This window comes from Chaetodon trifascialis, chromosome 5, assembly GCF_039877785.1.
Source record: "Chaetodon trifascialis isolate fChaTrf1 chromosome 5, fChaTrf1.hap1, whole genome shotgun sequence".
NCBI classification, from domain to species: Eukaryota; Metazoa; Chordata; class Actinopteri; order Chaetodontiformes; family Chaetodontidae; genus Chaetodon; species Chaetodon trifascialis.
This window is the reverse complement of record NC_092060.1, coordinates 30,435,263-30,463,147: the sequence shown is the minus strand read 5'-3', so window position 1 is coordinate 30,463,147 and position 27,885 is coordinate 30,435,263. Positions and strand designations below refer to the sequence as shown.

At 49.5% G+C, this 27,885-nt stretch overlaps 2 protein-coding genes across 3 annotated transcripts; both read left to right on the top strand.

Annotated features, from left to right (window-relative positions):
• Positions 1–216: 216 nt before the first annotated feature.
• maml1 (mastermind-like transcriptional coactivator 1) lies at positions 217–20,610 on the top strand. 2 transcript variants are annotated; one of them, XM_070963212.1, is made up of 6 exons: positions 217–567; positions 1,524–1,821; positions 10,206–11,582; positions 13,871–14,110; positions 14,499–14,628; positions 16,342–20,610. In XM_070963212.1, exons 2-6 carry the CDS (start codon positions 1,531–1,533, stop codon positions 17,397–17,399), a joined length of 3,096 nt encoding a protein of 1,031 aa, XP_070819313.1. In that variant the 5' UTR covers positions 217–567; positions 1,524–1,530; the 3' UTR covers positions 17,400–20,610. The 2 variants fall into 2 exon arrangements, with proteins under 2 accessions (XP_070819313.1, XP_070819312.1); XM_070963211.1 differs by having other exon boundaries at positions 1,317–1,821.
• Positions 20,611–21,182: 572 nt separating this feature from the next.
• ltc4s (leukotriene C4 synthase) lies at positions 21,183–25,189 on the top strand. The gene is made up of 5 exons (XM_070963226.1): positions 21,183–21,250; positions 21,527–21,626; positions 22,421–22,491; positions 22,577–22,658; positions 25,048–25,189. Exons 1-5 carry the CDS (start codon positions 21,193–21,195, stop codon positions 25,187–25,189), a joined length of 453 nt encoding a protein of 150 aa, XP_070819327.1. The 5' UTR covers positions 21,183–21,192.
• The last annotated feature ends 2,696 nt before the right edge of the window (positions 25,190–27,885 follow it).

Here is a 27,885-nt window from a genome sequence, read left to right as displayed (position 1 = left end):
CCGACAATGAAAGTTTCTTTTTGTTGTCAGTTATTCGTGGCTTCCGACTGATTTTTCATGATTCCCTGTTGGACATGGCGCTGAATCGCCAAGTTTTCCTAAAACATCCGCTTCTTATTGGCTGTCTCTGCTGTCAATCATCAGTGAGGCGGGCGCAGGGACATTCCTCCTGTCGCCGATGGAAAAAAGAGAAAGTTTTCAAGATGGCGGCGTAGACCTGCCTGTCCACTGGAAAACAATAGAAACAGCACAGAGGGACAGAGTTAGCCCGTTCTTACAGACGAACAGGTTCTCCGCTCTGAAACCTACGCACACAACTCTGGCTCGGCCACGGCGAGTAGTATCCGCGCCGGCACATCGGGAGAAATAACTTTCAAGTATGGTGCTTTATTTAAATGTTTCAGGCTAGCCACCTAGCTAGGTTGCCAGCCAGCTAGTCGAGCTATCGTTAGCCCGTCTACCCAAAACATAGCGTTAGCAGCTAGCGGCTAACGGCTACAAGGAGGCGGAGGATCAGCTGTTTGCTAGACAGATGCTGTAGGAAGAGCGGACAGCAACACTTTCACAGTAAGTGAATTTAAAACTTAACTACGCTTCAATTGTCTGGAAGGTCTTGTCGTTTGATTTCTACTGTATGGAATTGTAGTGTTACGTGAAACTGCGTCTTTCTTAGCTTGAGTAATTGCTGCCAAGTTTGTGAAGAAGCCAAGTTGTTAGCCAGTGCTAGCCAGCTAGCTGTTGTCCCGCTAACCAAGCTAACTACTAATACTTGAGCAAAATAAAGTTTCAGACAAGTTACAGACCCGTTATGATATTCACACGCAGTGTTACGCTGTCGTTAGCAAATTAATGGAAGTGAAGTCAGAAGCTAACGCGAGCTGGCTTCAGACCAACCTGATTTGAATGGATTCTCAGATAATTTTGTAAGGAATTTTCGACGCTCCAACTTCGATTTTGAGTGGAGGAATGTGCTAACTTAACTTAGCTCAACGGGGGTTAGTTTGGTAGTGAGGGGCACAATGATTCATTGATTTAAATTCAGATGTAGTGTGAATTATTTAAATGGTTTGTAGGAAAAGTGGCGGGCGTACGTTTGTTTTCACATCGCTGGGATAAATCAGAGTTTGTGTGTTTGATTTGGGCTTAAATTCAGACGGAATGTGGCTCTAGCAAGACTCCACCAGCTCTGCCTTACACAGCAAGTTAAATGAGCTGTTGTATATATCGAGGTCATAGTGTACACTTGGGTTTAAATGAGTAAATTCAGGAGGCTGAATGGTGTTGCACCCAAAAACCTTAATTTTCCTCTTCGGCAGTGAGTGCCGCTGTGACTGAAGGCCATTAGCAAGACAAAGGTCGCCTCCATGGAGCCAGCACAGGAGTCTTTGTAAAGGGCGAGGGGGGGTGTATAGACGCCCAGAGTGAAAAAGGGCCAAATTCAGCGTTATATGGACGAAACCTGAGCCGGGAGTTTACTGCAAGTCTTTATTGATGATGGCGGATTTTGTTACACCGCGACACAGCGCGGTGATGGAGAGGCTCCGCCGGAGGATCGAGCTCTTCCGGCAGCATCACAACAGCTGCGAGAGCCGCTACGAGAACGCGACGCTGGAGCGACTGGAGCTGGAGAGGCAGCAGACCTTCGCCCTGCACCAGCGCTGCCTGCAGGCCAAAGCCAAGCGGTCCAACAAGCACCGGCAGCCCCAGCCCAGCGGCGACCAGGCCGGCCAGAGAGCGCCGGGCGGCGGCGTCAGCAGCGCGGAGCACGGCGAGAGCGGAGGGACGGCAGCGGAGCAGAGCCGGAACAGCACCCTGATAGCGGTGAGTGAACACCCAGCACAGGCTGGACACACAGGGGCAGAGTGGTGGAGAGGGACAGCTGGAGCTGCTGCAGGCGGTGTGCAGAGAGGCAGTCTAAATCAGATATTTGGCATTTAGATTCAGACTGCTGACCGCACAGTGCTCTCAGACATGGTTTCTTATGATGATGATGATGATGATGATGATGGTACAGATGATGGCGTGCTGTGTGGAGCAAGATGTCAGAGGTGGGCAATGTGGAAACAGACCCTCCTTATTTAACTGAGTGCAGCTACAACAGCAAATCAGCAATGTCCAGCTTGATCTGCGCTGGCTGTTCAGAGTAGTCTGTGGTCTCATTTTCTGTATGTGCGATTTATTTCAGGGCCATTGTATTAAACTGTATTATCAGCTAAATGTGCCCAATAACTGGCTCCTGTGTATGTATAAAATAAAATAATCCCACGCTGGAGAAATTCACCTGTTATAACAGCAACAGCAAAAAGGAGAGGAAAAACAAGAACAGTCAACTATACAAAAAAGAGAATTAAAATCGCCTTCACGTGATGGAAAATGACACCTTAAGATTAGTTTTAACTTTGAAAGTGAATCAGTTATGATATCACGTCAGTGTGGCTTTATCAAAAGAACGCTATCATCTCAGGTACACAGGTGTTGTTTCAGTGTTTTAATAGGAGCCAAATCAATAGAAAATATGAGCTGTTGGGGTCTTAACAGGTTCAGTCATCACTGGTCAACATGTTCATTTAAGACGTGAGAATTGTGAACTACACAGAGGCCATGGATAATCAAAGCAAACATTTGGCTTTATTGATATGACAGTAATCTAAAATACATCTGAATATCTGTCGAACGGCGTGTGGAGGAGCCTTCCTGTCAGTTTGACGAGAAGACGGTGAAGTCCAGGGATGGTTAGTTGTGTTAAGAACGGGCCTGAAACACCGTCAAAGTTCATGGACACACCAAATGATGTCCTGTCCAGGTGGACACTGTGACCTCTGACCCACAGCTAGGCGGCGTGGACGCTCAGCTCTGAACATCACATACTGGACTCAGACCTTGTTTGGCTGCAGTCTGAACATTAGCTGTCAGCTGTGTTAGTCAGAGCCGATCACAGTGATTGATCGCTGCGTCTGTGCTGCGTCTGCTGATCAGGTGAAGCTGCTGCTGCTCGTGCGTACGTGTGGCTTCAGTGATTGACAGAGGAAGTGTTGTTTTGTGGTGTCTGGTCATGTGACCTCTGTTTCCCTTCAGCCATGGTTGTGGTTCTGGTTGTGGTTGCTTTTACAGACACAGACTAGTCAGGTTCAACCCCTTAATGCTGCAAGGCACACCATCCCAACCAGCTGCAGACCCTGACCTTTGACCTCTCTGCCTTTTTGTTTTAATACTTATTGTAGTGTTGGTGCAATTTGGCGTGAAGAACAGGTGTGTGTGTGTGTGTGTGTGTGTGTGTGTGTGTGTGTGTGTGTGTGTGTGTGTGTGTGTGTGTGTGTGTGTGTGTGTGTGTGTGTGTGTGTGTGTGTGTGTGTGTGTGTGTGTGTGTGTGTGTGTGTGTGTGTGTGTGTGTGTGTGTGTGTGTGTGTGTGAGAGACCAGAAACTCAGCTGTTAGAAACCAGAGGAGTGTTAGAGTCCAAAGTCCATCTGACAGCTCACAGCAGGTGAGAGCAGGTCTGCCACCATAACTGCTTCTGTTGGACGATATATTGTCCCAAAATAATAGACGGACAGTATTATTGTCATATTAACTGTCATTTTGTGCCCCTAACATCAGGCTGATGGAATCGCATAATCATGAAAGTTCACCCTTTCAGAGGGCAATGAACTTTTAATTCTTAACATTCGAACTTTTAACTGGAAAAAAACATTGAAATAAATGAAACGTAGATAAAACACAGCCAAGCAGTAAATCAGTGGTCTCTGGGACTCACAACAAAAATGAAAAACATGTTAAACTTTGTCAACGTTTGTCAATAAAACGTGTAAAGTGCTGTCATGTTAGCTGTAAGGTGGATGTAAATAAGGACAAGGAGACCAAAGAGACGTGTTGGACAGCAGAACCAGTTCAGGACTCGTCATTTCAGAGTCTCTGGACACAACATGAGCTCACCTGTGTGGACATGTTCCACCTGCTGTTTCGTCAGCGACCTTCTTTTCTCACTAGAGCACTTCAGTCATTTCATTCAGCCCAGATGAAGTGATTGGATGACCTACCTGCCCGCGTACCTGTCTACCTGCGTGCTCTATGCCCGCGCTCTCACTCCTCCATGAGCTGCGCCAAGCTAGTGGTACAGGGATGGCAAAGGAAGTTAGCACAGCCTAAATGTCCCAATGCTAACATGCTAGCTGGGCTGCTGTGAGCACAGAGAATAGCCGTGTTGGTTGTTTATGCTAATTAAGACGTCGTTAGGTGTTTTCTTACGTGTGAGTCATGGAGCGGTTAGCGATGACAGCGTCCTGACGCTCCTCTCCTCGCCGCTGTCTTTCCTCCTCCAGCAGTGTTCAGCAGTGTGTGTTCATGTGTTTTGGGGAAGTGGCTTTCGGGGGAGGTCTGAGGGGGCGACATTTTCCAGATACTTTAAAGATTGACCTCACTATTGCAGCTTTCTCCAGCATTACCGAGCCCCGCTGTGAGAGGCCGTAGTGGTGACGGAGGACGTTCCAGTGTTCGGTAAAGACTTTCTGGGCTTTTTAAGCAGCTGAACGTCCCTCAGAAGACCTGGAGGATCCACGAAGGGATGAACAGGAGGTTTCCTCTGTCGCTGCTTCACAGTCAGTCGGTTTCTCAGTGTGAACGTGATCTCAGCAGGGACAGACTGACAAACACTGACTGGAGTTCTTAGAGGTGACTCAGTATGAGCAGAAACCCCCCACCGCCCCCTCACAGCTGACTCATCACTGCTCGTGTGTGTGTGTGTGTGTGTGTGTCGGGCCTGAATACTAACACAGGAAACGCCTCGCTCTCACTCCGTTCGATGTCAGCAACAGACGCTGCTGGAGGAGGCGGGGCTAAATCGTCTCTGCAGAGCTGTGATTGGCTTCTCTCAGTCGCGGTGTCGCTTACTGCAGCAGATGCTAATAACAATAGTGAGTGAACAAACACGACTGTCGCCCAGCGCGTGACCGAGTTCAGAGGCTGATGCTGGACTGAACCCTGTTGGACAAACCTGGTTCGTTTTTTTCATTCGTCCTGAATTGAAAACATGTCCGACATGGATGAAGCGTGCGTGCTGGAGGAGCTGTGGGGACGTCGAGGTAGATCACTGCCACGCGCCCAGGACCTGCTCTGAGACACGAACAGACATCAACATGCGTGTCACTTCAGTTTGATGGTCTGATTACTGCTGCGCCGGCTGCAGACTGATCACCTGCAGAAGGTAGTCTTCACAGAGGCTCATGAAGGGCTTTCCCAGCATGACAGAGATGATTCCCACATGACCGGAGCGCTGAACACATCATGTATGTGTTGGACTGATGAAGGCGGTTGGTCACGTCCTCAACCCTAACCCTGCTTCAGATCTTTCTCCCCTTCAGCTGCCTCTCTTTTTGTGGATGCTGTGCTACCCGGGAGGATGTTTCTGACATAAAAAAGAGCTGAAGTGTCAAAAAATAACCTCAAACAGTGCCTGTGATCTATAGCACGAGGCAGCAGGTCAGCCGATCAGGCATTTAGCTGTCAGCAGGCGGTTTTACTATGTGCTCATCAGGTCATTGTAGGCAACATTACACACAGATGAGCGGACTCCTTCAGGGTAACTTCCATGATTTTCACACTTTGACTCATTTCCTGGCTTAAAAGTACACATTCATTGTGACATTCATCAATATTGAGACATAAACTTTCATATACTGTGAGGATTTTATCCGGCAACGTGGAGAATATTCTTCTTCCACAAAGATTAAACATTTTTCATGATGTTCATGAAAGACGAGACAAAGAAATGATCGTTGACTTTGAGTGTGGACGACAGTAACAGTAAATATGAGACAACAGAACAAAACTTAATGTCAGGTAGAAACATTTAGTCGTGTGATTTCTCTTCACCACCTGCCAGCGTACACTGATGCTGATTGACCTCTGATATTAAGCAGTGCAGCACATACGGCCGACATACAGAGAACTGAGTGATTACAAGCAGCCAGAGAAGAGTCACATCACAAACACTATAGAAGTCAATAAATACAAGGACAGGGCTGAAAAACAAGAATTTCAGTGCAACAAAGCAAATATTCAGCTGTGATAAGATGACGTAAGCATTAGATATTGTGCATGTTTGTGGCAGAGCGAGAGCCAGAAGCTCCGACGTGAGTCACAGTGAAGAAATGTCAGGGTCTGCAGACTGTAAAACGGTGTGTGTGTGTGTGCGTGCATGCGTGATGCTGAGGTCAGAGGTCACACCGTTTTTAACTGTCCTGTCATTTTAACGTGTGTCCCTCTGAAGGAGCTGCATCGTGACAGCCTCACTGTGCGTCTCTCAGATCCACAGCAGAGTGTGAGTCTCGTGCACAGGTCAAAGGTCATGATGTTAAAGGCTAATGCTAAGACAAACGACTGACGGCCACAGTAAGAAGTACTTCTGCTTGTTACTTTTACTCACTTTCAGTACTAGGCAGTAGTTTTGCTGCAGTGAATGGATCCTGAATATTAAAACTGCGGCTTCTTTCCTGAACTTCAGTCCTAAAAATTCACCTCAGGTGTTTTGATTAATGTCGTGAATCCAAACAGTGAACCTGGATTCAAACCCCCAACCTGCTGAACATGAAAGCACTCTGACCTTTGACCTGTGACGGTCGTCCTCCTGTGGAGAGGTGCTGTGGGTGTCAGGAGGCAGTGGTGCTGGTTACAGTAGTAACTGCGGTATCTCTGCTGAAAGCTGTCAGCAGTGTTGGCTGTCGTCGCTTCAGGATCAGCTGACCTCAGTCCAGTGTTACCTGACAGGTGGAGCTGAATCAGGATTCAGGTACTTGCTGATCTGCTCTGAGCGCTGGCTTTGTGGCTCTGGCAGGACCTCCCCCCACCCTCTCCACCCCCACTAGATGGCATTAGATCTTTTGTCGAACCCCACCCCCTCCCCACCTCCCGCCGTAGCCATGGTAACAAGGAGGAGGCGTCAGACCAGTATTTCTGGTTTGAGAATTTCAGTGAGTCACCAGAGTTTCCTTTTCCTCCGGGCAGACACACAGTGTCTCTTTACGCTGACCCCCCCGCCCTCGCTCTTTGTTCCAGCCGCCTTCACTGCACGAAGGTCACCTCAGCGTAAACAGCTCATTTTTACTGGTCGAACGTTTGCTGGGACGAACGTCAGGAGAAAGTGACAGAATGTCCATCAAGACTCGATGATGATGATGCTTTCAGTGTCGTGTTTGTTCGTCTGAAAGCCAAAGAGAACAAAGCTGGAGGTGATCTGTGGTGTCAGACTGGAAGATGAGCTGAGATAACAGAAAACACGTTGAAGTTGGTTCATGTGTTCATTTAAAGGTGTGTGTGTGTTCTGGCTCAGGCCTGATCTCGCTCTGGCTCATTCACAGCTGCTAATAAGGTGCCATCTGTGTCCGGACTCGTCGTCCAGGTGAAGCAGGATGTGATTGGTTGGACCTTGTGCGGATGCCGTCTCAAACCTCTAGTTGTGCTCAGGTATAAAATGCAGCCTGTAGGACGTGCTGACATCCGTATGGAGCACAGCGATGATGCAGAGGTTTGTTTTAACCCACACAGAATACAGTTTGAAAAGGCAGAAAAGTGTTTTGTGGTCTAGAAGGTTTCTTTGTTCCTCACTGATTCACGTCCGGTCTGTGAGCTGATACCTCTGAATAATTTAAGGCTGCTCTGATGGAATCTGCTCTGGAGCCTCCCTGCAGCAGAGGAGGAGGCGCTGCTCCTCGTCCACTGTCAGCCAAAGCAACCCCTTGTCCACTCAGAGACACGTCCATTCATTCGTCCATTCATTCGTTTCACCTGTGGCGTATCACGAGATAACATGAAGACGAGTGACTGTCCCGATGCCGAGTGAAGCTAACTTACATCAGGTAAAGACAAAAAGACTAACACGTCTCAGAGCTGTGACAGACGAGGGACAGCCCTGAACCAGCTGACTGGACCTGTTCTGCCCCTCTGGTTTGGTTTGTCCTCTGTGTTGAGAGTATGAGGACAGCCTGTCAGCTCGTCAGCCGCTTTTGAAAACTTCATTCATTCATCACTCCCTCATTTAAAGTCTGTTTGTCTGATGGTGAAACTCACGAGAGGAATGTGTGTCGTAAGAAAACCTGTGTTCAGAGCTCTAGTTTGCCCCCGTGAGGACAGTCTGCCTGCACACCGTGAACATTTCAGAGTTTATTGTCCAAACGTGTCTGTGCTGCTTTCAGAACCACTGGCCAGAACGTGGAAGCTACTGGCCAACTGGTGCGTCCAAACGTTCGGATCCGGCCACTCTGGCGGCGCTCAGGTTAATGAGGAAATTGTCGGCATATTTTGGTGAAGACGTCACGTTTCTGCTTTCTGTGAAGCCGCTGAGGCTGAAACCTTGACTAACTCTTTATCTTCTTTGACGTCTGTCTCCAAGCGGAGAGACGTTGTTTGTCTTACACAGACGTGCTGTCTGATGGTTTTATTCATTAACTTCTAACAATCAGGTTGGTTAACCTGTTACAGGCAGGAGGCTCTTATTTTATCCCTGCATTTGTATTTACTTCAGTTTCTAAATTTAATTTCATGGATTTTTAGAATCAGTTGGTCTGATGTGAATCTTTGAGTCATTTGTTAAACCTTTTCAGACATTTTAGCATCTTCTGCTGATGGAAACAAGGCAGGAAATAACGTTAGCGTTGAAGAAATGTTCATTGACGTTCAGCAACTGCATCTCATTTGTCATAAACCGCCCTGCTGTCTAAAGCTCAGTGTCAGCCGCTGAAACGTCCCATAGTTCAGACCTTCATGCTCCAGATGAACGCTGATGACTTTGCTCCTCTGACGTCTCATCTGGCCTCATCACGGTCGACGACCAAATAGCTGAAAACCCACAAATGTTAGCATGTTAGCATTTAGCGCTGCTCCTCGTACGAGCAGGACTGCAGACTCTTAGTCTGCTTACATAAAAAAAACAGCTCGCATTACATCCAGATATGATCCTCCAAACTCAGACTGTCATTTGAAAATAAGAGGCGCCATAGATGAGATCAGATAAAACTTTATTGATCCCACGCTGAGGACACGCTATATGAAGCACAGCAGCTCCGACATGCTGTGAGCAGGAGTCACACACAGACAGCAAGGACTGAAATCACAGGTTTCTGAGCTCAAGCACTGCTGGGAACATGAGGGAAGCGTACAGAAGAGTTGGAAAATAAAAAACGGGTTGTCTCCGTCTGTTGAATAACTGAACCTAAACACCATCGAGGTCATCAGCGCGCCTCCACCTGTCCGGTCCTCTCTGTGGAGACTGCAGGTGTGGAGGACGTTTGGCAGCGGCTCGGTGAAGCCGTGTGAGGATCAGCTGATGAGGTTTTGGTCGGGCAGTGGAGGAAGCTGTGAGTGTTCCCATCAGCCCCGGCGGGTCGCAGAGTGGACAGATGTGATCTGCTGACTGCTCTGAGGAAGCTCTTTGTTATCTGCATTATGTAAGGCAGCCTGCAGCTCTGCTATTAACGGCAGCAGCTCAGAGAGCAGGCGGCGCTGCTCCGACCGCTGCTGACTTCTGCTCTCACGATGCCGTCCGTCCAGCTGCAGCGCCCCCTGCAGCTGGAAAACTGCTCCTGCACACACTGAAATAGAAATTCTGTCATAGTTTGACAGCTGGCTTTGTTACTCTGCGCTCCCAAATAACCTCATTTTATGACGCAAACATCTAAATTAAGATGTTATGAAGTACAAGGCAGTGGTTTCAGATCGGATTAGTCTGCAGCTGCTTTGACAGAAGAGTCATCTTTGGTCATTTTTTAAGCAGAAGTGTGAGAAGTCCTCTGGTTGGACCTTCTCAAATGTGAGGATTTGCTGTTTTTCTCTGTTAATGTAAACTTTTGACATTTGAAGGTGGCCTGAGGAATTCTTACGGTCAAAAACTGAAGGATAAAAAAACAGCTGTTTGATAATAGTTAATAATAGTTCAGTAGTTTATCAGGGTCATAAAGGTTTAAATAAGGAAGAGGAAGTTACAAAAAAATACAGTTTATGAAAATAAAACTAAAACTGAGAATCTGTAGGAACAATAATGACGTGGTTTTATGTGTTTTTAGGCTCCAGCAGCTGCCCTGAAGCTGTAAGGTCTTCAGCTTGTGGCTCAAAGGCACTTCAGCAGGGCTGGGGTTTGAACCCTCGTGCTCATGGTCCTGTGACGATGCCTGATGTTACTTCTTAAATTGATTCTCGTGTTTCTGTTTGCTCCTCCAGCTGCAGGAGACGGTGAAGAGGAAGCTGGAGAGCGCTGGTTCTCCGCTGGGCAGAGATCAGGTCAACGGTTTCAGCGACGGTTTCCCCCCCAGCAAGAAGGCCTGTCTGGACAATGGCACCGCCAACGGCTCCCCACTGGACTCCAAATTGGGCATCAGCGATGCACTGAACTCTAATGGCACCCACGGGCCGGCCGGTGAGTCGACGGACGGCGGCAGGGACTCGGGTTCGGACTTCCATCGGAAGGAGATGAAGCAGGAGCCCGATGACATCCTGCCCATCATGCCGCCGTCAGGAGGAGGCAACAACAGCCTGTTCCCCGACCTCAACCTGAACGAGCAGGAGTGGACGGAGCTGATGGAGGAGCTGAACTGCACCGTGGCCTACGAGGACATCCAGGACATTCTCAATGACGGCTTTGAGGACCGCAAAGACCCTCCGGAGCTGGCGCCCACTCCAGGCGGCGCTGGGCCAGTGGGAGGAGGAGCCGGAGGAGCGGCAGGTGGTGGTGGGGGGCAGTCGTCCCAGGGTCTGCTGCCTCCAGATCTGGTCAGCGTGAAGTCAGAGTTCTCTCCAGCCTCGGTGGCTTTCGAGCAGGACTCTCGCACCGGCTCCCCCCATGTCAGGTCCACCTCCTCCGGGCCACCTCCTCCTCACCCCACCAGCTCCCCCGTCGCCTCCTCCTCCGCCTCTTCCCCGGCTCTGCCCCCGTCCCAACCGGCTCCTGCCCCCAGGCAGCTTCAACCTCCCCCCAACCACCTCCTCCATCCGGGCCCCCCAGTACCCAAAGACCTGTCCCCCGCCCAGCAGCTCCAGCAGCTGGCGGCCCAGCAGCAGAGGGCCCAGCACCTCCACGGCCAGATGCAGCACAAACAGCCACAGCCAGGGACCAAGTTTCACAGCCAGGGCCCCCATGCCCACCCCCCGGCCTGGCCCCAGATGGCCAACACCTCTCAGAGCCCCCGAGGGGGCGCGTTTGTTATGGACAAGCCTACAAGCCCCTCCCTGTACCCACAGGACTTCAACCCCAACGCCCAGAAGCAGCTGCTGATGCCCAGTCAGCCCAACAAAGTGTCTCCCAAAGCGGGGGCCGGCAGCTACATGCCGGGGCCCGCCGGACACGCCAACATGCTGGGTCACCCGACTCCAGGGCCTCCGCTGAGCCACCCGCCCGCGCCGGGGGCTCAGGCCTCGGCCGCTATGCTGAACTACAACAACACCAAACCTCTGTCGCACTTTGAGGCGGGGCCCGGACCGCCGCGGCCCCCCAACACCCAGAGCCAGAACAAGGCGGTCCTTCTGTCGCTGCTCAGACAGCAGCAGCAGATCAAACAGAAGAACAGCATTAACTTCCGCCAGCACATACCACACACACAGGTAAGACACACACACACACACACACACACACACACACACACACACACACACACACACACACACACACACACACACACACACACACACACTCTCCCCTGTGACTGCCTCAGAGTTAGCTGCCCTGCTCAAAGGCACTTCAGCAGCAAAGAAGCACATCACTGGTTTACACTCCTGTAATGTGAGGGCGTTTACCCAGAAACCAAATGTAGTTCATTTAGTTTAAAACTAAAAACGCACACACAGGTCATCACAGGTCATCAAAGGTCATCAAAGGTCATCACAGGTCACAGTGACGCTGCAGTGTCTTCCTGTAGCACACGAACAAAACAGGAAATGTTCCAGCCACACGAACACGTTCACCCACAGACCAGGACAGAGTTAATGCTGGCAAAGCAGGAAGTGAAGCTGAGTCTGCCTTCACAGTCAGTGTGAATGAGTGGATGAGAGCATGAATGTGACTGAATGCTGGAAACGGTTTTTGAGTTGACCTCAGTCTGACTGAGCGCTGCTAGCATCAGTGCTAACATCACAGACTGTACCGACTGATCAGAGCGTTCCTGCTCTGCTTTCATAAGCAGGCCAGCAGCACATTCCTGGACTGGAGCCACGTTCAGAGTCTAAACTCTGTCTCAGCGTAGGCAGACAGGTCGCAGGGGGACATCAGGACGTCCACTCTCTGCTTCAGTCCTGCTGTCGTAGAGTGTGAACCTGCTGGTCTGGGCAGCGCAAAGCCGACGTCCTTCAGTGTGTAACTTTACCTGCTGCAAGCACCTGGCTGCATCACGAGAGGAGACCTTTCAGAGAGACTTCCATAGAGTACAACCAGCCCCCGCTAACAGTGTAAAGCCCACTAGCGCCCCCTACAGGCCAGCCTGACACCAGACCAGACGACCACCACCACAGCTGGAAAAACAACCGAGTCAGTCGTAGCTGCTGCTCATCAATTATCAGTCTGTGTTCACTGACAGCAGCTTCATGTGTTCATCTCCTCCATCCTTCATGTGTTCACAAAGCGGTGACCTCCTCCATCCTCTATGAGCGGCTGAGTCTTTCCAGGACGCCCCTTTCATACCCAGTCATCATCCTCTCACCTGTCACCAGTCAGCCTGTTTACCTGTGGAATGATCAAACAGGTGTTTCTGGAGCGCTCCATCTTTCAGTCTGAGACGTGTCGCTGCATCAGATTCACAATCAGAGATATTTACAGAACTCAGTGAAGAGCATTAAACATGTTGACTTTAACTGTTTTCTGTTGAGTTTATGATTTAAACAGCGTCCACCTGTTTGGTTTGTGGACGTGAAGTGTTCGCCGTGCAGTAAAGATAAAATCAGTTGTACTGGTTTTAGTCCAACAGGTGCAGATGGAGACCAGTACAGAGCAGTTGAGTGTCTGTGGTGTTGAGTGGAGGTGAAGCCGGGCTGCAGCAGGGAGGCCTTTTGTTCAGCTGCTCTGCTCCAGGCCGGCCTGGGCCCCACGCTTTCAGTCCACTGTGTGTGTGTGTGTGTGTGTGTGTGTGTGTGTGTGTGTGTGTGTGTGTGTGTGTGTGTGTGTGTGTGTGTGTGTGTGTGGAGCAGCTGGTTGCTCAGGCTCACACAGGGGGGTGAAGGGAGGCAGTGACAAAGCGGCCTTTCAGATTCTGCTCTGTGGATTTAAATATAGCTGCTGCTGCTTGTGTTTTTCCTCTGGGCAGACGAGACGCGCTGTTCCTGCTTCACTTCACACTTTATCACCACCGAACACCAAAACTTCCACAAACTTTGTGTCCCGTTAGGCCTCCGTACAGCATCGTCAGCAGTGGTCAAGAGGAACTAAGTACATGTACTCAAGTGCTGTTAAATACAAGTTTGCAGTATTGCTCTGGAGTGGTTTCCTTTTGTACTCCTTTCACATCTATCTGACAGCTACTAGTGTGTTTTTGCTTCAGTAATAATATTCAAATAATATAATGTATATGAAATTTACTCTGAAAGGGACCAGCATGTCCAACAAATACTTTTACTTTTGATACTGTAGGTATTTTTTTGCTTATTATACTAAAGATGTGCAGATGGCTGCAGGTTAGAGCCCCGTCCAGTCACTGAACACATGAAACTCATATTTATGCTCATGGCCTCTCCTCTAGCGCCACCCTCAGGACAGACGTTGCATGTTCAGCTGAATCGTCAGTGACTGTAATGAACCCTGCAGCCTGTAGGGGGCGCTGCCGAGCCGTCACACTTTCATTGAAGTTAAAATGAACTCACACGACAGATATGTTTCATAACTGCGTCTGTTGTGTCCCCGTCAGGACCAGACCACCTATCCCGCTCCTTCACACGGCCCGGGCCCCGCCAACGCCATGGCCTCCGCGCCGGGAAACAACGCCATGACGGCCCAGTCGGGGAACGCCATGGCGGGTAACCATGGTAACACAGCATACCTGAGCAACCAGGCGGCAGTGGCGGCTGTGCTGAAACAGCAGCAGATCCTGGAGCAGCAGAAGCAGCAGCAGCAGTACATGCAGAGACAGCAGCTCATGGCTGAGCAGGTAACGGTGACATGTGACCTACAGTGGACGTCTGTACCTGCAGCTCGTTACTCTCGTGCGGTCATATGAGTTTTTAAACACTAGAGGGAACTGTTTGCTTCGAGAGCCTGCAGCTCGTCTTCACACTTCAGGCTGACTGCAGGTCGCTCAGCTGTAATCCCTCAGTTAAACCGAATGTTCATCTTGTGTGATTAAAGTGTCGTCCCTTCCTCTGCCGTCCCATCTCTGAGGAAACATACGGCTTCAGTGTCTGAGCCACAAACAGGCTTCACACACTGTGCTGTTTGGATGCAGAGACGCAGTAACAGAAAGTACAAAGTACTGCAAAGTCTTCAGGTAGAAGACATGAAGTGTGTCTAAAAGGTCTAAGAGCCGTCTGTCCTCACAGGAGAAGCAGCGGCAGCAGGACCAACAGCTGCAGAGACACCTGACCCGACCCCCCCCGCAGTACCAGGACCAGCCAGGACAGCCGGCCAATCAGAACCCTTTCCCACAGCCGCCAGTCAACCAGTTTACAGGTAGGACAGCAGGAAGTGAGAGCCTGACTCAACACAGATGGAAGTGCCACAGAAATGTGTGAATCCATCATGAGAGCAGTTCTGATCGTAGTTATTGATGATTGATTCGCTCCAGTGGTCCAACACATCCAGAGACATTTGAAGGACACATAGTAGAAACAGTCAGTGGTGGACGGACAGAGTACATTTACTCAAGTACTGATCAGTATCAGGGTACTATTTTATGTTCCTTTATACTTCACTTTTCATTTCAGGGCCAGATATTCTGCTTTTTACTTCTACTGTGATCTGATCGCTGTCCACAGAAGTATACAGACTATAGGACCACGAAGTATTACAAGTTAAAACTATATGAAAGGTTATTGATCGCTGGGTGCCCAATCGTTAAGGTGAATGCATCAGTTATCATAAGGCAGCATGGAACATGTATTCATTCTGCTCTCACTTAAACGCTCGTACTTTTACTGAAGTAAACCATCTGAGTACTTCGTCCACCACTGACACAAATATGTCTGCTGCAGACTGAAAACGTCCAATGAAACCTCTGCCTGTTGAAAGGTTCACAGAAAGACAGACGGACAGAGACGGATGGACAGACGGACACAGGCAGGCAGGCAGGCAGGCAGGCAGGCAGGCAGACAGACAGACAGACAGACAGACAGACAGACAGACAGACAGACAGACAGACAGACAGCAGTATTGAAAATAAACTGAAGCCATCAAACAGAGGGAATAAAATGCATCTTTTCATTTGTTTGTTGAGGATTTAAAGATTCAGATTTTAATTTGAAAATGTTCAAAGTGAATAAAACAACAGAAATATTGAGCAACATGTTGAACATCAGAACGATCAGTTTGATCAGACGCTGCAGGCTGTTGTTGTGAGGACAAACGTCTGTCTCTCTGTCTGTCTCTGTCCGTCTGTCTCTCTCTTACTGTCTCTGTCTCTCTGTCTGTCTGCCTGTCTCTCTCTCTGTCTCTGTCTGTCTGTCTCTCACTCACTCTGTCTGTCTGTCTGTCTGTCTGTCTGTCTGTCTGTCTGTCTGTCTGTCTGTCTGTCTGTCTCTCTCTGTCTGTCTGTCTCTCTGTCTCTCTCTGTCTGTCTGTCTCTCTCTCTCTCTGTGTCTGTCTGCCTGTCTCTCTCTCTGTCTGTCTGTCTGTGTCTCTCTCTCTGTCTCTCTCTGTCTGTCTGTCTGTCTGTCTGTCTGTCTGTCTGTCTGTCTGTCTGTCTGTCACTCACTCTCTGTCTGTCTGTCTGTCTGTCTGTGTCTCTGTCTCTCTCTCTGTCTGTCTGTCTGTCTGTCTGTCTGTCTGTCTGTCTGTCTGTCTGTCTGTCTGTCTGTCTGTCTGTCTGTCTGTCTCTCTGTCTGTCTGTCTCTCTCTCTCTCTCTCTGTCTGTCTGTCTGTCTGTCTCTCTGTCTGTCTGTCTGTCTGAGGCTCACCACTCGTTTGAATGGTAAATATCAGACTGAGGAAGCGGCAGGTTTCACCTGGAGCTGCTGCTTCTGCCAACAGAGCGGAACAATGAGGAACTTCCTGTTGGGTTGTTTACCTTCACCTGAGCTCGTTGTTCTGTTTGCTTAAACGGTTCATTCATTCATCCACTGGTTGTTTGTTTCAGGTCTCCTGCTGTGACGCAGTTTTAAAGACATTTTTTAATGATGATGAAAGATTTTTTGTTGCTGTTCTTTAAACTCTGTTTTTCCTTCACAGCTTCCTCTCAGCCAATGGGGAGCGTTGGATCCATGGGAGGCCCCGCCCCTGGATCCCAGCGCATGTTCCCTCAGAACCAAGGCATGATGGGTATGAACATGGGTCAGTCTGGCGGCCCGGCGGGTGGCGTGGCTCCGCCCCCTGCGGCGAGCCAGGCTGACATCAGTCTGTCGTCCTGTGGGGGTGGAGGGGGCGGGGCCGGCGTGGACGTGCAGCAGGTGCTGTACAACAACATGAACCTTCACCCCAACCACCCCGCCCACGCCGCCCACCCGCCCCAGCAGGCCGGCCTGCAGCGCCAGCCTCTGGGCCCCATGGCCGCCTCCTACAGACAGAACCTTCTGGCTCAGCAGCAGCACCTGAAGGCGCAGCCCAACGCCGCCATGTTGAAGCAGCAGCAGTTGGCCGCCGCCGCCGCCCGCATGCCGGGCTCCATGCAGAACAATATGGGAGCCAGCCTGCCCAGCTCCATGCCTGGCAACATGCAGGGCGCCCAGAGCGCCGCCTGGCAGCAGCAGCTGGCCAACCAGCCACCCTCCAGCAACGCCGGCCTGCCCCCCAACGCCTTCAACAACCCCCCCAATACCTTCCACATGCAGCAACAGCCTCGCATTCCCAAGATGCCACCTGGCGCTGCGCCCTTCGGTGCAAATCCTGGCGGGCGTCCAATGGGAGGGCTGAACCCTGGGCAGCAGATGATGCAGGCAAACATGGCGGCCGCGCAGCAGAGGGCGGCGCCCAACCCTCAAAGCCTCGGCCAGCCCATGGCCAATCAGCAGCAGACTCAACAACAACAGGCCAATCAGAACCAGGCCGTCCTCCCCGACCTGGCGGTGTTCGGACAGCCGCAGGGCAACGGCCGCCAGGGGCTGCAGTGTAACCAAGGATACCAGGTGAGCAGGACTGCCAATCAGCAGCAGCAGCAGGTGTCGTTTGGATACAACGTGGCGTCCGGGAGCTTCGCCGGCGAGAGCGAGCTGGTCGACTCCCTGCTGAAGGGTCAGAGCACCCAAGAGTGGATGGCCGACCTGGACGAACTGCTCGCCAGCCACCACTAGTCAGAGACACCTGTTTGCACCTGGAGCACCTGAACCTGCTCAGCTGAGAGCCGCACTGCTGCAGGAAGCCGAGTCGCCGACGACTCGGCAGCAGCACGAAAAGTCCGAGTCTTTGTTCAGCAACACTGTTCTGATCTGCAGAGGTTAGCCTGTTAGCATTAGCCGCGCAGCCAGGGATGAGCACGCCGTGGGTCAACGTCGTGTTTCTTCACACAGCTGATCTGCGGCCGACCTGGTGAGACGGCCTCGTCGTGTCGGGTAGAATCGACCCCACCCACAGCGATGAAGAGACACCAGCTGGTCAGAGGACAGTTTGTCTTCACGTCACATCAGTCCTGGACGGTCAAACAGCTGATCAGTCACAGACAGGTGGAGCTCTGATGTTTTGTCCTCTGACCTGAGGACAGAGACACCAGCCTTCACTCAGAAAAAAAACCTGACAGTTTAACGACGAATGGCTCGTCACAGAGTTCGAGTCCTTCGAGCCTTTTCTGATCCTCCAACATCAAAACATAACTTATCATGAAAGAAATCCACTGAACAGCAAGTTCCTCTTTCAAGCACCAGTTTTAACGTCTGCTGCCGTCCGTCCCGCTGACGTCTTCCTGCTCACAGTCTCACAGTAGAAACACTATGAGGTCACGCTTCCATCCTCCAGTGTCACAGCGTTACGACGCGTTCAGGTGTCCTGATGTTCTCTGTCATGAGCGTGAACCTTTAAAACGATGTAAAATCAATCGACCTCAGATTTGGATCATTGGGCTCAGAGTCAGGACAGATGAGTCAAGTCATCGTCTCAGTGTGAGCGAGTGGAAGCAGACACTTTCTGCTGTGTCATGGTCTAAACTGTCGAGTCACTGCTGCTTCAGAGCGAAGCCGCCAGCAGAAACCGAACGTTTCCAGTGTTTCTGACTTTCATTCTCTAATCTGAACATCAGCTCCGCTCTGAAAAGTCCATTGTTTTAGTTTTCAAACGTTTCATTTTCCCGCTGAACACACCGAACGCGTCGGGCCGCGTGTTGACGAGCAGCTCGATGTTTTCGATTCTCACAAATGTCAGCGTGGCGTTAGATCACATGTTGAGTGTAACTGAGCAGCACAGGCTGATCTGGAGTCTGCAGACCATCAGTGTGTATATATTCTCTTCCACACTGAACAAACTACTGAAACCACTGGACCTGCCCCACAGCGCCACCTGCAGACCAGCAGCAGCACTCGCTCGCACTTCAGAACCCCCAGAGTCCATTCTTTCCAGCTTTTTCAGTGACGTCGCTCCGACAGAAGCAGCTGGGTGTTAGCATCACGTTAGCATAATGTTAGCATCACATTAGATAATGTTAGCATAATGTTAGCATAATGTTAGTGTAATGTTAGCATCATGTTAGCGTAATGTCAGCTTAATGTTAGCATCATGTTAGCGCAATGTAAGCATCACGTTAGTGCAATGTAAGCATCGTGTTAGCGTAATGTTAGCATAATGTTAGCATCACGTTAGTGCAATGTAAGCATCATGTTAGCGTAATGTTAGCATGATTTTAAAGGACCGTACAGGTGTTTTTACATGTTTTACATCGATTACTGCACATCATGTCCCTCAGCGTCCTCCCAAAGCCTCCTGCTGCCTTTAAGACGTCTGAGTGCGTCTCAGTGTGAAAATGAACTTCAGTTTCATCACGTTGAGCTGAGATGACATGAACAAACAAATTCAAGCAGCTTATAAATCATTTTCATACTTTAGGGAAATATGTGAACACTCGCGGCTCAGCAGGCAAATATTTAATGAAGTGAACAGTTGGTCGTGTTGTGTTCAGGGAAATGATGAGCAGTAATGTAAAGCAGCTTCTGTGGAGCTATTTTTAGGAGCGAGTGGATTGTTCAGGTCAGCTGAGGACACGGCAGGAAAGCTCACCTGCCGCTCACTCTTCACTTCCAATAGAAGGCAGGAGTTTGGTCCTCTCAGACAGCTCAGCCAATCAGAGGCTTCACAGTGAGGCACTCATCTGTTCCTGTAAATGGACAGTCTGAGAGACACGGCGTCTTCATTGTGTCTGACAGACGCAGCTGAAGCCTGCAGACACAGAGCAGGGCCCACGGCGCCCACGCCTGCTCCACCCGCCATCAGAGGCGTTTCCTCATGGACCACCGCCCAGCTCCTCTGGCCTCCACTTCCTGTCTGTGTGTCAGACTCTACGTCCTGCTGGAGGTTTAATGTCCCTGCAGACGTGATGAGAGACCCAAAGAGTGTGAGTCTGTGGACGTTTCCTGAGCGAACAGTGACATGTGCTAATGCTGCGTTTCCGGCCAGTTGGAAAAGTGAGCTTCCTGGCTGGTTGTGTTTGAATATCTTTTGATGACGGGGTGTTCTTTCTTCCTCCACCCGTCATGAGCTGCACGTGTAGCCGCTGAAGCTAACAGTGAGGACACGAACGGTGGACAGCTGATGTCTGAGCAGGCGGACGTGTCCACAGGTTCAAAGCTCCATGTGAGCTCGGCCCTGAGTTTGACCCTCACTGCCACAGCAGGCAGGTAGAGCAGGTGAACACGCAGTCAGTGCTGATTGGTTGAGCTGTTACTTCGTCCAATCAGCAGGCTGGACTCAAAGTTCTCCATCACATGAAGATAAGACTGAACTCACTGGTCTCTGCTTTGACTTTCACAGTTACAGATGGTTTGATCTCGTGATGTCCCTGAATGCAGCACGTTGAATGTGGACACAGTTCAGAGTCAAGTCCTCCAGTTCTCATTATATTAAATAGTTGGACCCTCTGTTGGTCCACGCTCTTCGTCTGATTGGCTCTGAGACGTCTACGGCCGTTAAGGTGGACGTGAGAGCAGGTTGTCCTGTTTTAAGGTGGAGCTGTGAGCCGGTGTTCTATCTACTGTACTGTTCGACTCTTCGGAGAAGCGTGTGCGTCAGTGTTTGCAGACCTGTTGTGTATTTTATTTGTAATGTTATTTCTGCGACACGATGGTTTCTCGTCTCATCCAATGGCGGCCGACCCTTCAGCGTCCGGCGGCGCGGCCTCTCTGGGTTTTCTGGGTTTAACTGTTGTAAATGTCTATAAATATATTTTTTGTATGTATGCCTTTCCTAATGATCTGGACAAGATAGATGTTATTTTTATATATTGCAGCGGATTTTTTGTAAGTATTTTATACTTTTGATATGGTTCTCTGTAAAACAAGAGTATTATGTAAATATAGTTCTTTAGAAACGACCTCGCTGTCTGTCTGTTTCTGTCGACTCGCTGCTGACTTACAGGAAGCCTGACGTGGGAAATGTTCAGAGACGGTTTGGAAACACGTGTTTGGACAAAAACTGAAGAAAACAACATGAAACATTTAATAATAATAATAATAATAATAATAATAATAATGCTAGATTTTATTTGTAATGCTCTTTTCATCACAGACCTCAAACGGCTACAGAAAAAAAAGGAAAGGTTCAAAACAAAAAACTTGTAAAAGGGCCGAAAGCTTTCTAAAAACAAGTTCAACAAGTTTAAAAAAGAAGTTTTTTGTTTCCTTTGATTTAAAAACATTCATCAAAGTTTAAAGGCAGAAAAAATCCAAAATAAAAACATCAATGAGCCAATCAGCTGTCAGATTTCAGAGAGGGTTCAGATCGCTCACACCTGGCTGACTGAGAGCAGGCTGCCCTCTGGTTACCTGTGGGTGCGTGTTGGCCCCGCCCCCTGCAGGTGTGCTCTCTCTCCGTGTCACCTGGCTGTGCTCAGTGCTCAGGTGTGTTTCGGTCTCACCTGTCGCTGTGAGCTGCCGTCTCGCCGCAGAGATGTTGGAGGAGGCGGTCTTCCTCGCCGCTGTGACCGTGCTGGGCGTCCTGGAACAAGGTGAGAGGGCATGCTGGGAAGCGAGGACGTGACTGAAGACGTTTGTGAACGCAGCTTCTTTCACCTTCAGGTCAAAGTGTTTGAAGACGCTCGAATTTAAAAAGTTTCAATAATTTGTTTCCTCATTTTACAATTTTTATAGTTTTCTAGTTTTATTTCCCACCACTGATCTTCATCTTCACTCTCTACTGTCTGTCTCTGCCTGTCTGTCTGTCTGTCTGTCTCTGTGTCTATCTGTCTGTGTCTGTCCATCTGTGCGTCTCTCTGTCTGTCCAGCCTACTTCTCCCTGCAGGTGATCTATGCCAGGCGGAAGTATTCGGTGTCTCCACCTGCGACAGCTGGACCAGCAGGGTTCGAGCGAGTCTTCAGAGCTCAGTCAGTCGTTATTTTCTTTATTCTCTTTTTTCTCTTTATTTTTAAGATGCAGCTCAGTGATGTTTTTGACTCTTTAATCCAGATGTCTCCAGTCTGTCCCGAACTGTCCACAGCTCACCTGTTGAGCTTGTCTGTCATGCACAGAGACATTTGGCGCCCTCTGGTGACAGAACATGAGAACAAATTAAGATAAGATAAGATAGGATAAGATAAGATAAGACTTTATTGATCCCACACCGGGACATGAAGTCGTTACAGTGAGCAAAGTATTAAACCAGCAAAACCATTAAAACCAGTGAGAGAAGTGTGCAGAGAAGAGTTTACAGGAATAAAAAATCTGCTTTGTGTTGTGAACTTTATGCACAGATTCTGAAAATACTAACATGTTACGTGTTGAAATACGCTTGAGAAGTACTGTTACTGCATGAGGAGAACACTGAGTTTCACAGCTCTGTGTGTTTTTCTCATGTACACTTGATAAAAATACTGCTGCCAGTATGAATCACAAGTAATGCTTCTGAGCAGTGAGAGAAAAATACGACAAATTAGAAACTGCAGCAGATGAAATGTGAGCACATATCAGCAAAACAAACAAACACAAACAAACAAACAAACACACAAACAGAAAACTGGCTTTATGTGACTGTAAGATGACATAAGAAGTACTTTAATACTTCTGAGTACACTTAACTACTGCAGTTGTCTTTGCTCGGTGCTGCCACCAGGTGTCACTGCAGCGTCATCTTTCAGCTCCTCATCCTCGCTTTAACTCCACACTCGCCCTCTGTGTTCAGAGCCAACTGCTCCGAGTACTTCCCCATCTTCATCACCGTGCTGTGGACGTCCGGAGTCTTCTTCAGTCAAGGTGATCACGCTCGCCTGAGTCTCTGACGTCTCGGCTCGTTGGACTCGTCTCGGCGTCTCTCACTCGCTTCATGTCTGTGCTGCAGGTCTGTCCTCAGTCTGTGGTCTGCTCTACTTATACGGACGCTTCCGCTACTTTCGGGGGTACTCGCAGTCTGCGCAAGGACGGTAAGAAGCAGCACCTGTCCTACACCTGTCCATCTGTCCTACACCTGTCCATCTGTCCAACACCTGTCCATCTGTCCAACACCTGTCCATCTGTCCAACACCTGTCCATCTGTCCATCTGTCCTACACCTGTCCTACACCTGTCCATCTGTCCTACACCTGTCCATCTGTCCAACACCTGTCCATCTGTCCATCTGTCCAACACCTGTCCTACACCTGTCCCCCTGTCCTACACCTGTCCATCTGTCCTACACCTGTCCATCTGTCCATCTGTCCAACACCTGTCCTACACCTGTCCCCCTGTCCTACACCTGTCCCCCTGTCCTACATCTGTCCATCTGTCCTACACTTGTCCATCTGTCCTACACCTGTCCATCTGTCCTACACCTGTCCTACACCTGTCCCCCTGTCCTACACCTGTCCATCTGTCCCTCACCTGTCCTAAGCCTGTCCCCCTGTCCTACACCTGTCCATCTGTCCCTCACCTGTCCTAAGCCTGTCCCCCTGTCCTACACCTGTCCATCTGTCCATCTGTCCTACACCTGTCCTACACCTGTCCCCCTGTCCTACATCTGTCCATCTGTCCTACACCTGTCCATCTGTCCATCTGTCCTACACCTGTCCTACACCTGTCCCCCTGTCCTACACCTGTCCATCTGTCCTACACCTGTCCATCTGTCCTACACCTGTCCATCTGTCCAACACCTGTCCTACACCTGTCCCCCTGTCCTACATCTGTCCATCTGTCCTACACCTGTCCATCTGTCCATCTGTCCTACACCTGTCCTACACCTGTCCCCCTGTCCTACACCTGTCCATCTGTCCTACACCTGTCCCCCTGTCCTACATCTGTCCCCCTGTCCTACATCTGTCCATCTGTCCTACACCTGTCCATCTGTCCATCTGTCCTACACCTGTCCTACACCTGTCCCCCTGTCCTACACCTGTCCTACACCTGTCCCCCTGTCCTACATCTGTCCATCTGTCCTACACCTGTCCATCTGTTTATCTGTCCTACACCTGTCCTACACCTGTCCCCCTGTCCTACACCTGTCCATCTGTCCTACACCTGTCCATCTGTCCATCTGTCCTACACCTGTCCTACACCTGTCCCCCTGTCCTACATCTGTCCATCTGTCCTACACCTGTCCTACACCTGTCCCCCTGTCCTACATCTGTCCATCTGTCCATCTGTCCTACACCTGTCCTACACCTGTCCCCCTGTCCTACATCTGTCCATCTGTCCATCTGTCCTACACCTGTCCTACACCTGTCCCCCTGTCCTACATCTGTCCATCTGTCCTACACCTGTCCATCTGTCCATCTGTCCTACACCTGTCCTACACCTGTCCCCCTGTCCTACATCTGTCCCCCTGTCCTACATCTGTCCATCTGTCCTACACCTGTCCATCTGTCCATCTGTCCTACACCTGTCCTACACCTGTCCCCCTGTCCTACACCTGTCCTACACCTGTCCCCCTGTCCTACATCTGTCCATCTGTCCTACACCTGTCCATCTGTTTATCTGTCCTACACCTGTCCTACACCTGTCCCCCTGTCCTACATCTGTCCATCTGTCCTACACCTGTCCATCTGTCCATCTGTCCTACACCTGTCCTACACCTGTCCCCCTGTCCTACATCTGTCCCCCTGTCCTACATCTGTCCATCTGTCCTACACCTGTCCATCTGTCCATCTGTCCTACACCTGTCCTACACCTGTCCCCCTGTCCTACACCTGTCCTACACCTGTCCCCCTGTCCTACACCTGTCCTACACCTGTCCCCCTGTCCTACATCTGTCCATCTGTCCTACACCTGTCCATCTGTTTATCTGTCCTACACCTGTCCTACACCTGTCCCCCTGTCCAACATCTGTCCATCTGTCCTACACCTGTCCATCTGTCCACCTGTCCTACACCTGTCCATCTGTCCATCTGTCCATCTGTCCTACACCTGTCCTACACCTGTCCATCTGTCCTACACCTGTCCTACACCTGTCCATCTGTCCTACACCTGTCCTACACCTGTCCCCCTGTCCTACACCTGTCCACCTGTCCATCATCTGTTCACCACCTGTCCTCCTGTCCTCCACCTGTCCACCTGTATGCATTTTAGAAGACACTGTTGTCTCTCACGTCTTTAATCTGCTTCAGTTCAGTCAAAGTCAATGTTATCGATAAAGTTAAAACTTTATTGATCGTTGAATTCACACGATGTCGTTGAAACGAGCTCCACCTTCATCAGCTGCACAGAGAGATGAACACATGAAAAACAAGTCTCATCCATTCATGCGACGGTGTGAGTGTGTTGGTACTGTAAGTGTACTCTGATGTGAATACTTGTGTACTTGTACTTGTGAGTACTCGCCTGACGCCGTCTCTGTCTGCAGTCTGGCTCCTCTGTACTTCAGCGCTCAGGTTCTCTGGGTTCTCGTCGGGTTCTCGTCTCTCGGCGTTCTGCTCACGTTCTGCCGAGTTCACCTGAACGTGGACCTGCTGCAGGAGCTCTACTCCACCCTCAGCCTGGTCTGAGGGGGGGAGAAGAAGAGGAGGAGGAGGAGGAGGAGGAGGAGGCGTGTCATTGGCTGATGTGCTTGTATGTGATTGGCTGTCTTTCATATTAGTTTGAACCTTTGTTTTGAGCGCTCTTCGTCACGTGTTGTGTGATGATGATGATGATGATGATGATGATGATGATGATGATGATGATGCTCGGATAATAAACTCGTTCTTCATCCTTCACGTGTCGCTGAAGCTTCGTTTCTTCTCACTGACACTCAGACTGATGAAGCTGCTGACGAAGACGAGCTCAGAGTCTGCTTCAGCTCCAGATGTTGATGTGAAGCAGCTGTGAGCGTATTGATCGCTCATCAGATGTGCGTCTGTAAACAACATGGCTGCCAGCCGCTGCTGCGAGAGTAACGAGATGCGTTTACTGAAGTACAGCTTTGAGGTACTTCACTGCAGTATTTCTGTTTTCACAGTTTTCCTGCATCGATACTTCAACGCTGCAGTTTTTCTTTGAGTTTTTCTCGTCTGAAGCACAAAGACGTCAAACGACCCGACGACCCTTCAGGGCCCCCGGCCAGCGTGCTGGTCCTGGATCAGGTGTGCTCACCTGCAGCTCACCAAATGTACTCGATTACTTTTCTGATTCCTGTTTGATGGTTCACAGACGCTCACTGAGGATCACAGGTGGATTGTGGGTAAACTGTTTGGATTCTCTCACACTGAGTATTTATAGAGCAGCTCAGCCGGAGTTTATATTAAGAGCTACAGGACACACACACACACACACACACACACACACACACACACACACACACACACACACACACACACACACACACACACACACACACGGAGGTATGTACTGTATGCTCACAGGCAAACACACACTCACACACCCTTTTTATTATTACCACACAAAGACACAGTTTCTCCCATAACACACACACACACACACACGCACACACACACTGACGTGTTGATGTATGTTACACACACACACGCACACACACACATACACACACACTGACGTGTTGATGTATGTTAGACACACACACGCACACACACACACACACACGGGTGAGTTGGTGTGTGGAATGTGTGTTGGTGTGTATTTTTAGCTGCAGCAGTTGTTGTTTTCAGTGTGAATAATTTTCCATCCAGCAGCTGCATGAAGTCATGACATCATACTGAAGTACACACAAATACTCAAGTACAAGTACCTGAAGGTCGTACTCATGCTCAGTACTCGAGTAAATGTGATGCATCAAACGACCTTTGACCTTCATCGTCAATCTGATTAATAGTTTGGATTATTTGTGGGACAGCGTGTGTCTGCTGAGGACAGACAGAGGACCAATGTCTCCTCCCTGTCAAACCTTTGACACTGAGGACAGACAGAGGACCAACGTCTCCTCACTGTCAAACCTTTGACACTCAGCAGGTGTTTGAGTTGGCAGAGAAACAAGATGGCCGCCAGCCGCCAGGAAAGGACTGGAGATAACGAAGTCTGCTTGTTGTTGGAGAACAGAACAGAAAACAGGAGGAGGAGGAGGGGGGGGGGGAGGAGCAGGAGGAGGAGGAGGAGGAGGAGAAGGAGGAGGAGGAGGAGGAGGAGGAGGGTTTTCCTGCAGCTGACTGACTGAAGTGTCACTTTAGTTATTTTTGTTTTTTCTGTAAATGTTTCGTCGTCCTCAGATGATTAATACGTTCATCAGTAGCAGCAGGAAGTCAACTGTGAGGCTGTGACACAGGTGACGTCTGAGACTCTTCAGGAGACGAAGTTCATCATCGCACGCTGACGGAGGCTCCACACATCCTGCTGATCAATTGTGTGTGTGCGTGTGTATGTGCGCGCACACGCACTGATGTCCTCACAAGAACATAAAGATCACAAACTTCCTCCACAGCAAATAAATGTCGTCAGTGGAAAGTCTTCACAAGTTAACTACAGTGTGTGTGTGTGTGTGTGTGTGTGTGTGTGTGTGTGTGTGTGTGTGTGTGTGTGTGTGTGTGTGTGTGTGTGTGTGTGTGTGTGTGTGTGTGTGTGTGTGTGTTCAGTGTTTTATGGGCTTTACGTTTTGCTCGTATAAACGTCCATAAAACAGAAGCAGGAGGAGAAAAACTCAACGAGGAAAATAAATCTGCAGCTTCGTCCTCAAACCAACAACTTCCTGCATCACACACACACACACACACACACACACACACACACACACACACACACACACACACACACACACACACACACACACTGCCTGTGACATCAGATGTTAAAAATGCGGTGATGTCAGAGGTTTCATGGGAACATTCAGAGATGTTGTTGAAGCTGAGACTCACCTGACAGGTGAGCTGCAGGGCAACAAGAACTCTTTTACTTCAGTAAACGCAGTAATACCGCAGTGTAGAAGTACTTTGTCACGAGTAAAAGTCCAGCATTCAAAACTTCATGTACCTGAACATCAAAGAATACTTAAAGTACCATGAGTAAAAGTACTCGTGTGTATTTCTGCAGAATACTTCATTTCAGAATCGTATGTTTGACTGGATTATGATTATTGATGCATTCATGTGTTCATCTCTTTAATGATGCAGCTCATTTTAATGACTTCATGTACTTTCATCCATTTATATTTTTATTGATACTCTGAATGTGCAAAGTAACTGAATCTCTCAGATCAACATGGCCAGTGAAGTATAAAGTTACATAAAATGGATTT